This window comes from Microtus ochrogaster, chromosome 10, assembly GCF_000317375.1.
Source record: "Microtus ochrogaster isolate Prairie Vole_2 chromosome 10, MicOch1.0, whole genome shotgun sequence".
NCBI lineage: Eukaryota > Metazoa > Chordata > Mammalia > Rodentia > Cricetidae > Microtus > Microtus ochrogaster.
In genome coordinates, this window is record NC_022016.1 from 58,898,711 (window position 1) to 58,912,830 (window position 14,120).

General features: G+C 50.5%; 1 protein-coding gene across 1 annotated transcript in view; it reads right to left on the bottom strand.

The window, feature by feature from the left end:
- The window catches only part of Grik3 (glutamate ionotropic receptor kainate type subunit 3), a 224,765-nt gene that overhangs the window by 25,875 nt on the left and 184,770 nt on the right, over nucleotides 1-14,120 (bottom strand). Inside the window, exon 11 of the mRNA XM_005353258.2 lies at nucleotides 2,044-2,267. Coding sequence (XP_005353315.1) covers nucleotides 2,044-2,267 — 224 coding nt within the window. The remainder of the gene's footprint in view (nucleotides 1-2,043; nucleotides 2,268-14,120) is intronic.

Here is a 14,120-nt window from a genome sequence, read left to right on the forward strand (position 1 = left end):
AAAAAAAAAAAAAAAAAAAAAAAAAAAAAAAGTAAAAAAAGGATCACAGCACTGTGATATTACAGTGCGGGAGGGGGCCAGAAACCTTACAGTGCAGGAGGGGGGCAGGAACCTTACAGTGCAGGAGGGGGGGGTCAGAAACTTTACAGCGCCGGAGACAAGAGGAAATGGATGAAGGCTGGGCAAGGGTCCCACATGCAGTTCGCTGACCCTACCTCTCTTGCTCAGCCCTAAGCCTGCAGGTGCCCAGTGGCACCCCCTTGAGCCATCTATGTGTCCTCTAGTTTGCAGCTCCCCAATGCCCAATCCTGTGTTCAATTTAGAATGGGAAATCTTTGTGACTTTGGGGACTGACTTCACCTCTCTGAGCCTCGCTTGGCTTCTGCCTCTGGAACATGGGGATGGTTCTCCCCACCTTATAGGACTACTGTAAGGGCAGACACGATGGTTGGGAGATGTGCTGTACGCGTGTTCCATGGGGTGAGCAGTGTACTTAGATGCCTCTGCTCAGTTCTGTGGCCCAGAATTTCCTCCCTCTGCAGGTACCTCATGGCATCCTGGCCACTGCAGAAAACCCCACTTTTCCTAAGCATCCCACACTAGCCTTAGGTGGAAGGGCCACTCCCCCTGTCTTCCTAGCCATGATGGGGAGGCTGGACACCCAGATGCCTGCAGCGGATGGATGGCCTGTATCTGAGGGGAGAAGAGACACACACATCAAACAGACAGAATGAATGCTGGAAATGCTCCTGCCTCAGAGGGATGGGTGGCTGAGAGGCCACTGGAGCTTCGAGAAAATTACGTCGAGAGCGCAAGAGAGCGGCTCTGCTTTCAAAGGCTTGTTAGACCATTAGTGAGGAGAGGCGTGATGAAGGTCTCTCCGTGCTGGCTCGCTGTTGGCTGGGCTGAGGAGGCAGGGCAGCGGCAGCCTCACCAGGCTCTGCAGCAAAGCCGTGGGAGGCTGGGCGACTTTGCCTCTCACATTTTCCCTTTGGTCTCTCTCTGGGTGGGAGGGGGCAGAGAGTGACAGGCATAGAGGCGAGGGGGGCTTTCAAAGGAAGCTCTGGAGGAAAAAGGCGAAACACCAGGTCCTTGGATCTCAAATTGCCTCTCCAGAGAAGTTTCTCTTTACATCCTGTTAGGCTTTAGAGAAAAAAGGACCCAGGGCAGGGGCAAGGATGGGGCCAGGCGGGAGGGGCAGAGAGCGCAGCTGGGAGGGGGTGGGGAGCTTGAGATGGGGGTATGTGTGTCAAGCAGTGGCCAGAGGTATGAATTAAGACAAAACCTCAGTGGAACTAAGTTCACCTTCTAGATGTTTCTTTCACTTATGGCTTATCTGGCCTCAGCAGGTCTTGGGTGCCTTTAAGGGAGGCTGCCAGAGAAAACGGAAAGGTGGCAAGGCGCAGAACTGGGTGCTTGGTACACATTAGGTACTTGATAAACCTGGGCTAATTCTGCTTCCCTAATGACCCACTTAACAAGGGTGTACTTCATCTGTTTCCAATGAACAACGTGACAAGGGTAGGCTCAGTGCATGCGTGGATTCCCAGCAGGAGGCACACATGTGAATGAGGTGGCGTGTAAGCATGAATCTCATTCATGCATGTCTGTGTGCCATGTTTCTGCATGTGGCGTGTGCACAGCTGGTGGTGATTGGTTCTCCAGATGTGTGGACGGCTTAGATATAATTTGTTTTCCATGTTTTGAGCCATTTGTTAGGCCATGCAATGTGCTTGGGTCTGGTCTGCCATCCTAGGTACCCAGGTCAGGTAAACAATGGTCAGGCTTCTCCCATCCTGTTTTGGGCACCAGGGTGCAATTTACCATATCTTAGTCATGAACACCAGAGGGAGGATCGGATGATTCAAGCCCAGGGAGCCATGGGACATTTTCTGAAGGGACAAAGGATCTGAGCCACAGGGAGGAAGAGTATGCTAGGTGGTTCAGTGATCCAAACCTTGGGCTTTCTGAGCCAAGGGGCACTTGCCTAGCTTCCCATGCTTTCCAGCTTGGCCCAGAGCTTCGGCCAAGGCACAGCCTTACCTGGCGATGACGAAGAGGACACAGCTGACACCCAGGTAGGCGAGGAGCACGTACATCCAGATGTCCGGGGAAAGGGGGTTGAGGAAAGAGAAGACACTCGGGTTGGTGCCATTGGGCTTGCGATATAAGATGCTCACTCCGAGGGTCATAAAAGGCTTAGAGAAATCGATGGCCTTCTCTCGGACATGGGTGATGGTTAGGGGAGCCACGGCCAGATCTGCTTTCTGTAACAAGACCACAGGCAGACAGACAATGAGCAAAACCTTGGGCTAGAGGTGATGAAGAACTCCCTTATGGGACACAGACTGAGGTGGTGCATTAGTCCAAGGTTACTTAACCACTCCTGTGTGTGTGTGTGAAGTGTTGAGGCCAGAAGACAACCTTAGTGTCATTTCTCAATTGCAATTGACCCTTTTTGTGTGTGTGAGCTTTAGTCCTTAACAGCCAAACCATCTCCCCAGCCCTGACCTCATTTTCTAAGGCGGACTCTCTCACTGGCCTGGAACTCACCCAGTAGGCTCGGTTGCTTGGCGATCAAACTCTAGGGATCTGCCTGTTTCTGCCTCCCCGGCCCTGGGAGTCTAAGTGCATGCTATCACACTTGGTCTTTCCCCCCACATGAGTTCTGGGGACAGAACACACATCCTTGGCTGGAGCTTCTCTCCAGCCTATGTATTCACAGTTCAGTTTCAACACTGACTAACCCTCACAGCTGGACCATGCCCAGGGTGTGGAGGAGACAAGGATGCACACACGTTAATACAGGACAACTTAAGCTTTCTTCTCCAGTGGCTGATGCCTGGAAGAAGAGGGCTGTGACAAAAGCAGAGCGAGAATTAATACAATAAGGTCCCTTTTCAAGATGGGACGGTCTCAAATGAATCCAGCTTCCCCCTTTCAATCACTTCCGGACCACTTTAGCCCCCTCAGGATGCTCATTAGATCCTAAAACCTGCTCTAAAACTAGCTAGACAATGATAATGCCCTCCTTGGGAGTGGGCAGATGCCTCAGTCAAATGTCTGCTATGCAAGCATGAGAACCTGAGTTTGGATCCCCAACACTCATGTAAAAAGCTGCTCACCAAAAGAGTCCATAATCTTGGTACTGGGGTTACAGGCCCCAGAGCTCACTGGCCAGCTAGTCTAGCTGGTTGATCAGTTCCAGGTTCAAAGAGAGATCCTGTCTCATAAAGTGGAGTGTTACGGAAGAAGACAATGATTTTGATACCCACACGCACACACAAACACACACACACACACACACACGCTACACAGAATACAAACAAAACCAAACAAAAACACCCTCTTTAAAGGGTGTGGGTGGACAAGAAAACTGAATGAGCAAGCCCAAGTGCAGAAGTTCACCTCTCTGGCAGGGGTTACCATGGAGGCAGGAGAGGCAAGGCTAGAGGTATGATATATTCATACAGGCCATTGCATCACAAACTTAATGAAGGGGGTTCTTGAATTTGATCTGGGGTTTTCCTGCTTAAAAATTAAAAAATCCCCCCTCCTGCATCTTATCTGCAGTCCTCTTAACACAAGGTCCCTTTAAAGACCGTCCTGTCCCTAAGCCCATTTCTTCACCCCCATGGCCTCTTTGTCTAATTCTTCCTATTGTTCGTATTATTTCACCCACGCTGCCTCTTCGAGATCCCTCCCAGGCAGTCTTGATTCTCGATTCTCATGAAGTTCACTCTTTCCCAAGGGAAGGTCTGCATTGCTCAGTGTGCATGGCTGCATGTCAGCAAGCATGCAGCTGCTTAGATACACATTCACAGGCTCCTTGCATGCTAGAGCTGTGGCTGGCTCACTGTTCTCTCCTCGTCTCAAAGCCCCTTCTTAGACTCTGCAATATTTAGTAGTGTTTCCCTGGAAAAGGCTGCCTCTTAGGCTCCTGTAGGTGTTTGTGTCTCAATTATGAATCAAGTTACAACTTCCCTTCCGTACATAGGCACAACTGAAGGGAAGTGCTGAAAACCCTTTGCCAGGAAGGAGCATGTTTCTGAAAGACCCTGCCAAGGCAATGCCCCTAGGCAGCCACTTGCTGGATTGACCCATTCATCTGCCCACTGACTCATCTATTTATCCATCCATCCATTATCCCTCCACCCATTCTTCCACCTGCCCACATGCTGGACCACCCATCAGTCCATCCATTATCCATCCATCCTTCCATCCACTCACTACCCACTTATCCATTCATCCATCCATCTATCTGTTTATCTATAAATCTGCCAACCCAGATACCCATCCATCCGTCTATTCATCCACCAGCCCACTCATCTTTCCACCCACCCACTATTTTATGAGATCCGTCAGGAACTACAGAGACAGAGCTGTCACTAACAGGTATGATTTCTGCTCTCATGGCTCTGAAGATTTAGTAGGGGACATGTGTGCCAATCAAAGTGTTCATCGTATCAGCACTAACTCAGACGTCACTTATCTCAGAATAGGAACAAGCACTTTAATAGTAATCACATCAGAAAAAAACGGCTAATATGTGTGAAATCCCAGGACAGACCACTTGCTGTGTGGGAGGGGAAACTAGGAGATTCTCTGATACTGGTATCCCCAGTGTTTCTCCTTCTAATGTTACCCCCTACTCCCCCAACATGGATACTCGGGGCCAAAGATTTGGTAAACTTCAAAATCCAGGAAAATGCCAACAAGAGGGTCCATGGAGTACAGGCACCTACCACCAAGATTGGTGACAAGCTGAGCTGGATCCCTAGAACCTACCTATATGGCGGAAGCAGGGAACCAGGTCCCAAAAGTTGTTCTCTAAACTCCAAGCGTGAGACATGACATGTATCCATGCGCATGTACCCCACATGCATGTATGCAATAAACAAATAAACAAATAAATGTGAAACAAATCAACCCCAGGGAAGATGGGAAGGTAAGGCTAGGGAAAAGGCTCAGTACACTGAAGCCTCCTTTTATAGATTTTTGAGTGCGTGAGTTAGAACGTACCTGGCTTTAAAGGTACAGAAATAGGGACCAGGCAGCTGCATTAGCTCCTGGATCCCTCTCAATTAAGAGCATGAACAAATGGATAGGGGGAAGAATGCTTAGGAACAGTAAACACCATCTAATACACACTTGATCAAGACATACTACGCCCAGACACTGGCCTAGTTGGGATACAAGAACAAACCAGAGACCTGGTACAGCGCGTCCTTGCTTTAGGTACAGACATGATTCCTGGGTAGCAAAACAGTTGAGGTGAGTGCCCTGAAGGTCTCCTTCAGTCCTGAAGTTCTAGGCTCTTCTACAATGATGGAAGGGGAGAGAGATGTAGTGGTGTGTGAGTCTAGACTCCTGCCACCCTTAGCTCAGTTCCTTCAGTTCCAAACAGACCCTGGGGATGCTCTGTTTGACTGCAAAGGTAGAATGCCTTGGTCTCTGAGAACGGCCTCTGGGTTTGCAGCAGCTTCTTAGACAGAACTTCCAAGTCAGTGGTGGAGGGTCCTCCGTGGACTCTTGACAGCAAGCTGCACGAGATCAAGGTGTTTGCGCAAAATGTTTATTCAGCAAGAAGGCCCCAGGGGCTGAAGAGCAAGCCAGGCACAGGCCCCAGAGCAGTCTCTTTCCCAGGGCCCTCAGCACCTCCCTTCCACTCTTCCTGCTTTCTGGCTCTAATGGGCTTGGGCAGCAGTTGCGTCCATGGCATTATGTGCCTACGGCAGCAAGGTAATTGGCCAACGTGACCCTCTCTGGGAGTTCAGAGGAGCGTTTTCCCTTGAGCTTCAAGAAAGCTGGCATTCTCCACTTCATTTTTGGCTTAGGCAGAAAATACTATATTTCACTGTTGGTAACGATTTCCCTGAAAAAGGCATTATTTTGTCCAACTTCCCTTGAAAGACTGGAACAGATGTCAAGCCTTCGCGGTTTCGGTTCATTACTCAGAATGAAAGGCCCAGTCTTGGCGGCTCTTCCCACTCATGCATACTTCTTCCAGCGTGATTCACGAAATCACAGGCTGTCAGAGCTGGACGAGAGGCCTTCAGAACATCTGCTCCAAACCCACATTTTAGTACAGAGGGAAACTGAGGCTTGGAGAAGTTTCTTCTTTCTTCCCATGTTACAAAAATCATAACCTCGAACAAAACCAAACAGTACTTTGACCTGTCCCCCCCCCATACCTTCACTCTCTTATAGGGGGCATTGTTCGCCTCCTGTCTCACTAAGTTCCTCTCTGTATATCTTCCTGGCCTGAATTTTTAGGCCAGGTCCGATGCCTTCTGAAGACATTGTTTTATCCTGATAAGTAGGTTTCCGCTTACCAAGGTTTTGTCAGAAGGCACCCAGTCCAGCCCTGCTCAACCCTCCCCCTCCATGCATGAAGCCATCTGACCTTGGTTCCAGCCCAGATCTTACATGGCTGACAAGAAGTACTTACCCAACTCCGGCTCTGTATTTTGGCCCTTGATAGTCAGTTGTCCTGACTTTAGCCTGGACCCTATTATAGGACCCTGAACTTGTTCCTATAATAAAACCTTGCCAACTCCCATCAGGCTAGGAACTAAGATCTCACGGTCTTAGTTCTGGCAACTTGTCACCAACTGTTCTTTCCTTAGGACAAGAAGTCTTCTTTGGAGACTAAGGTCTAGTCCCCAGGGTCCCTGCTCACTCCCTGGGTTTGGTGGTCTGTTGACACTTCCTGTTGGATTCTCCAGTATTCACCACTGGATTCTGTATCTCTATGTTCTTACAGTGTGCCTATATGCCCAGACAGTCAACTGATATATAAAATATTAAGAGCTGCCATCATTACAGGACGCTGCCTACAGGCCAAGCATCGTCAAGTGCCTCATGAATGCCTCCCTAGAGCCCCAGGGGCCAACAGACATCACCACACTTTAGATGAGGGATTTGGTGTCTAGAGCAGACAGGATGCTTGTTCAAGCTGGTGAGTGGCTGAGCCAGTTCTAGTACTCGACTCATTATGGCTTAAAAACACAACATTTTACCACACTGTTGTCCAAGCCAAGTAGAGTGGGATGATGTGGCAGTGGCTATAGCCTTAATTACATTCCTCTTCTCTGACTGTGAGCTAATTCAGAATAAGGTCTTGCAGATAATATTCTTGCAGAACAAAGTCACCAAGTTAAGATGGCACAATCCTGAATTAGGGTGGCCCCTCCCAACAACTGGTGCCCTTTTAAGAGAAGACACAAATATATACAGAGAAGAGTGTGACAATGGAGACAGAGGTGGGGACAGCCTAAACACAAGTCCAGGAGCACCAAGGGCTGCTGGTCACATGAGAACCTGGGAGCATAGAGCCCATCCACCTTCAGAGCCTCTGAAAGGGAGTCAACACTGCTGACATCCGATTTCTCACTTCTCTCCCATAGAGGATAAATGCCTGTGTTTCAAGGCATCTGGTTGGCTATCATTTGTTATAGCAGTCCGAGAAAACGAATACACCCATCTCTTAGAGACGGTGTGGAGAACTGTCTCTATCTTCTATCATCTGCTCTCAGCCCTGCAGTCTGTGCTCATGGGGCCTCGTGCTGAGTCCCCTGCAGTATTCCCAGACACCCGAATTTCACCTTGGCCTCTGACCACGCCTGCCACTGGGGCTTCACTGGGATTCATTAACATTCAGTGGGGTTTGGAGTGCTAAAGCCTTCTCAATTCCTCTTCTGCCTCTACAGTGCCCAAGCCACCCATGACAAGTCCCTTCCTAACAACCATGAAGAGATTTGACTTGTCCTGGGAGCTCTGTCTGCTCCGTCTCTCTCATGTCTCTGGCACTGGGTGTTATGGCTTGGACATGAGCGATCCCCCAAAAGGCTCATGGGTTGAAGACTTGTCCCTGGTTGATGGATCTAGTCACTGAGATCCCTCATGACTGGATAACACATGCCTTGAACGTATCAACGGATCAATCCACTGATCGATCCACTCTTTAATAGTGTTATTACAAGAGGAGACCTTGAGGGAAGTGGGTAACTGGGGTGTGCCTATGAAAGGTGTTTTGTCTCTGCTTTCTGTTTAGCTTTCTGTCTCTGCTCCACACTTTTGCTGCCAAGATGTCCTGCCTCACCACAGACAAGCAGCAGTGGGGCAAGCAACCAAGCTGCTAAAACTTCTGAAACCGTGAGCCAATACTAATCCCTTGCTAAAGTGTTTCTCTCAGGCACTTGACATGCAGGCATGAGGACTTGAATTTGAAGCCCCAGAGCCCACAGGAAGCCAGGCATGGTAGCACCTGCCTACAATCCCTGTGCTCCTCCTGTGAGATGGGATGGAGAGACAGGGGAACCATGGGAAGTTCATGGGCCAGCTTAGGGTGTTCAGCAGTGAACAAGAGATAGTCTCAAACAAAGCAGAAGGTGGGACCAGAATCCAAGGTTGTCCTCCAACTGCTACATGCACACCGATAGTTGGAGAATGCCAGCAGCACCCATGCATGCACACATATTTACACACATAAACAGGTTTCTCTGTTTATCACAGTGATGAAAAACTTGATTCACACAGGGCATCCTCAGAATTCAGCTTCCACGCTTTCTCCCAAGTGCTGCTTCTCTTAGCTAGGTGCTTTCCATCCAGGCTCGGCAAACAAGGTACCTTTTGAAGACAAAACATCTCCTGAGCCCTGACATACCTGTTGAGACCCAGAGAGCTGCCAAACCAGCCTCCATGACCCACCTGGCCACTTTCAGCACTACAGCAGCCTTGATGACTGACTGGACAATGATGTGAGTACCATCCCCAGGCCTGGGGAAAGGCCCCACTCCTTCCCTGCAGGCTCCATCCTGTGCCAGTGTCTATCAGGAAGAATGGCAGGTCCAGTCTGCCTCACAGTCACTAGAGCTGGAATAGATGACCCATCTTCTGTCACCTTGAGTCCTCTCCCCAAACTCCACAAGTCCTGATAGTGGTATCAACCCAGACAGGCTGGGACCTGCTGTAGCAGAGCCCAAGAGGGGTGGAGCTGTGACCTCCCCCCTCTTGGAAGCAAGTCTGGCTCCCATTATACATCTGACAGCTCTGTTCCCCACACTGCTCCTTGTTCTATGCGATCAAATGCAAGCTATTGCTTAATCTCTTGTTTCCCTGTCAGTATATGAGCTCCAAGAAGGCAAGGATTAAGCTTGTTCCCCTCACCTATGGTCCTCTTAGGATTAGTGCAAGGCCTGACATCACGTGGAGACTCCAGGACATTGTATTGGAAAAACGAACATTAGAACACCCACCAAAACCGAGTTTGACCCCCAGGATAGAAGAGAACTGACTCCTACAAGTTATCTTCTGTCCTTTACATGTTTGCTGTGGCTCTCTCTCCAAACTGCCCCCCCCCCGGCCTAATGAGTTGATCCTGGTCTCAGTTTCCCCACTCAGCATGCATACTTCTCCTGAAGTCAAACCAACTCTGACCATTTGACCTGTATCTTCTCAGAGTAAGAACTGCTGCCTGTGTGCTGGCCCTGATGGGCTAACCTGCACTCTGTTTCTCTCCCCTGAACACTCAATGGATTCCAGCACAGACATCTCCACCAGCTCTCAGGTTCGCCTTAGGATGGTCTGGGGACATCTTCAGTTTCTCAGAGCACCATGTCACTGCCTGGGGGCAATGCTGGCCAGTGTTGTCTGTCCCCCTCCAGCCCTGGCTCCCACATGTCCCTGTCCCACCCCTAGGTGAGTGTCCATCATGACTCACTTTGAAGTGCTGGTTCAGGGCTGGGAACAGACTTGGGTAGAGCCCTCCCTGGCCTTGCAAACATGTCTTGGGACTCAGGCACATGGGCCAGAAGCAAGGTCTGGTTCTGGGGAGGGAAGGGACAGGATACAACACAAGTAGTAAGGATGTGTCTCTGTCAGTTGCTACTCCTGTCACACCTGGAGGCTGGAAGACCAATGCTCGCAGCCCTGCAGCCATGACTTCTGAAGAGTATAGCTTCTCAAGTCCATATTCATTGCCATAGTCTGTGTACCAGGGACCAGAAATGACCTCATGTCCTCCTTGGGTTAATCAAACTGCTACTGGTCAAGAGGACAGCAATGATCTCTGTCTGCCTTGCATGAGTCTCTCAGACCTTCCTCTTGGGCGGTGATTCTCAACCTGTGGGCTGCGGCCCCACTGGCAACCCTCTATTGCCCAAAATATTTACACTATGATTCGTAACAGTAGCAAAATTACAGTTATGAAGTAGCAAAGAAAATAATTTTATGGTTGGGGGGAGGTCACCATAACATGAGGAGCTGTATTAAAGGGTCACAGCATCAAGAAGGTTGAGAACCACTGTTTTAGGGCTCTCTGGGATGGGTCATAGCAACTCGCCACCTTTCTCAGTCCACAGGCCCTCCCTGGAAGCCAGAGGAGCTCTCCTGACCAGTTGCCTGACCATCAGCCTGGCTGGAGACTCAACCCAACCTCCTGCTTAGAGGTGAACGCTTCCTGTGGCTGGAGACATACATCCAGTTATCTATTCAGAGTCTATCCATTCCTATGCTAGATGGAAGATCCTGAGGCTGCGGCGGGGGTCGGGGGGAGGACCTTACCTGTATTTACCCCTGTATCCACAGCATCTAGCATGCGGCCTCAGGAGATAGATTTACTGAATTTCTTGACCACTGCGAACAGTGGAAGGCTTCAAAATGCCACCCAGAAAGCCCCTCCTGAGATGCAACCTCATGCTCTCAGGAGTGCGCTGAGTCGTGGATGCTATCCGCTGTGACACCCTGAGCCAGCTGCCAATGTTGACAGTGAGCACTGCAGCCACCGGTAACCCCAGAACTGGCGTTCTGAGCAGTTCACATAAATCTGACTAGGTTCTGGAAAATCCCCAAATGCCCACCGTCAAGTCCTCCATCTGTGGTGCATGCATAAGCCACCTGAGCCGAGGATGCCTGGCAGTGGCCTCTCCTATGCCTGGGACAGCTGTGTGATTCCTAAGTCTCCAGGGAGGGCACAGACTCAGAGGGTGGCTGGCTGGGCAGGTTTCCCTGTGTCATGGCACACACCCTGCCCAATCATTCCTAAAAAAGAATCCTTCTTTTCTCACTCCCTCACGTACACAGGGTGAAGATCCCCAAGGCCTTCTGAGCTGCCTGCACTGAGGACCTCCAAGCACCCAGCTATAGCCTCAGCCAGGCCCCAACTGTGGGAGACTTTGCAACCTTGGCTGTGGTCACCTCAGTAAAACTGGGCACCTCTTATGCACCCTGTTCAAAACCGGGCACCTCTTCCTTCTCTTCCAAGCCACAGATCAGACAAAGCTAAGTCGTTGTCTCTGTTTTAGTTTGCTCCAGGCACCCCCATATTCCTTTTGCATCAGTGGCAAAAGGCCTGATGACATCTCACTTGTCTGATCCACTGCTTCTTTCTGGCTTGGTCACACCTGCACCCAGTGACACTGCACCCCAGCCGACATATTGTTGGTCAGGGTCGGGTTCAGACACCTTCCCACACCAGTTCAAACCTCTGGCTGAGGCCAATCTCAGGCAAGTATGGTCTAGAAGCATCTCACCCCAGTTCCAGGGCTCTGGTGCACACTGCTGCAGGGTTCTGGACTGTTCTCACGTCACCAAGTTCAACCAGGCTGCACGAATGCCAGGGCCAATGTGTGAGCCTGCCTCTACCTCTCCTTACCACACGGAGGTGTATAATCTCTCAAGACATTATAGGGCTTTTCTAAGGCGCAGAGTCACAGACTGACCCACTCGTCACTGTGCTGGTCAATACCATCAACTTGACAGGATCTGGCATCACCTAGGGGACAAAACTCGGGGCATGTTTGTGTGTGTGTGTGTGTGTGTGTGTGTGTGTGTGGTGTCTTGACTGGGTTATCTGTGGCAGAAAGAGCTGCCCTGAGTGTGGCCAGCACATCCCAGGAGCTGGAATGAGCAAAAAGGAAAAAGCAGGCTGAATGCCGCATCCACGTCTCTCTGCTTCTTGGCTCTGTATGCAGTGTGCCGGCTGCCTCAAGCACCGGATGCCATGTTGTTCTTGCCATGGGGGACAACACCTTCAAACTAGGAGCCCAAACGAAGCTTTCCCTTGTTAGGGCCCCTGGGTCAGGTGTTTCATTATAACAATGAGAAAAATAAATGACACAGTCTTGTCTAACTCCATCTTCCTTGGTGTCACCCTCCCCCAATGACAGGCGTTTGTGTGGCTCTGCAAGCTACGAGCCTAAGGTGACGGTGGCACTTAAGATCTTTTGGGTGAATAACAGGACCATGACCCCTTGCAGGGGAGCTTGCCTGTCCCAGACACTGGACCTGTTTCCCTCTGACTAGGAAGTTCTCATGTGTTCGCTCCTCCTTGGTACCTGTCTGACCCCTTTTGCAGGCTGAGTTCTAGAGCTGATAGTCAAATGGGAAATCTCCATGGGGTACTATGTTCTTCCTGCATCTCCTACCTGACCACCCACTTGGTCCTTCCCATATTTGCACTGATGTCCTCTCGAACTCTCCCAACACTCTTCAGGTTTAGCTCCGGGCAATCTGCTGCCCTGACAACAGCCGTCTGCTTCCCCTGCCCTAAAGGCCTTGCCCCTGAAGCCTTCTGACCTGAGCCAGGAGAGCTCCCAGCATGGCTCGTATTCAAGGGCACCCGCCCAGCCTGAACGAGGTAGACTGGGCAGAGCTTCTCCTGGACAAAAGAATAGGGCTTGGGGTCCAGTGTTAGTGCATGCAGGCCAGAGGAGCAGCAACTGGCTTATGGTAGGAAAACAGTGGACCCATTAGGTGAGGAGGTCACAGCTTTGATGCCAGACCTTTCTCACATACATTTTGGATGTGAAGCTGAGTCATGACCCACAGCTATGTCTCTGGGCAGGGTGAGAAGTCCATCCATGCCCATTTATGAGTCTTTCTTTCACTAATGCCTGCTCTGCATCCAAGTGCTGGGCAATGGCCAAGCTAAGTGCATCGGAGACTTCTGTCTGAAGAGGAGTCCAGCAGAGGACACTGTCCTTCCTGGCTGTGCCACTTTCTTGGCTGGACTCTGTGATGGGGGTGGTAGAAGGGACGTTTGGCCATGGCTACTTCCTCCACGAAGGAAGGGTGACATATCAAGGTTACCTGTGCCCATTCTTTGTCCTCTATCTTGTTGCAAGCTTATTAGAAACCAGAGAAATCTCTAGGCCACACATCTCAGGTATGAGCCTGGCCCTGGTGCCCTCCCTACCCACTCTCTCCTCATTCTCCTTGCCAGGCTGGGCATCCTGGGCAGTCTCCCCCTCCACCCTGATCTGGCTCCCTCCTCGCAGCCTGTGACTAGCCACCTGCTGAGAATAGTTCAAACATGCCTCAAGTGACTTCTCGGGGGCCTGAAACTTGGGGAAAGAACCAGCATCTCCCCAGAGGTCCATGACAGAATTCTCTGTCTGGTCCTCTATCACTACCCTTCCCCGACCCCTCCATTTACCCATCACCAGCCTGCAGCCTGCATGTCTCCTCGATGGGCCCTCAGTTTCCTCCTTTCCCCATGCACCCTCTCCTCTTATCCAGACTTTAGCCACACTCCAGGCCAGCTCCAGTTTGACTCCAGAGTGGAGGACTTCCCCTCTAGAGCCAGGCTGATGTTACCCTCTGGCTCCACCTCCTCTACTGGTGCTCTGTAGCTCTCAATATTAAAATTAAATAATTTGGCTGGGTATGTAGCTCAGTGAAAGAATATTTGCCTAGCATGTGCAAGGCCCTAGGATCCACCCCCGGAATGAAAAGAAAATGAAATAACTCAGTTCTTAAGGCTAATACCTCATCTTTCTCTCCATCTGTGGCCCTCCATTGGCTTCAGGCTCTCCCCTCTTGGGACTTTTTCTTCACACTTCCTAACTAGGTTCCTGGGTACCAAGGACATAGAAGCTCTAGATGGCAGGCAAGGGTTCCTGGTGTAAAAAAAACCACCAATGTGCCAAGCAGGGCGGTACTCTAGTGTGTGCCTCAGTTTCCTATGAACTGGGTAAACGTGGGTCAGCCTTCAAGGCTATCTGTTTAGAGTCAGGTTGGGAGGGTTGAGGTCCTGGTCAGTTCTCGGGTACATATAGCCTAGAGGATGACTACGGCTGATGGGCTACTTTTCCTGCTGCCCCCATATCTGAGCACAG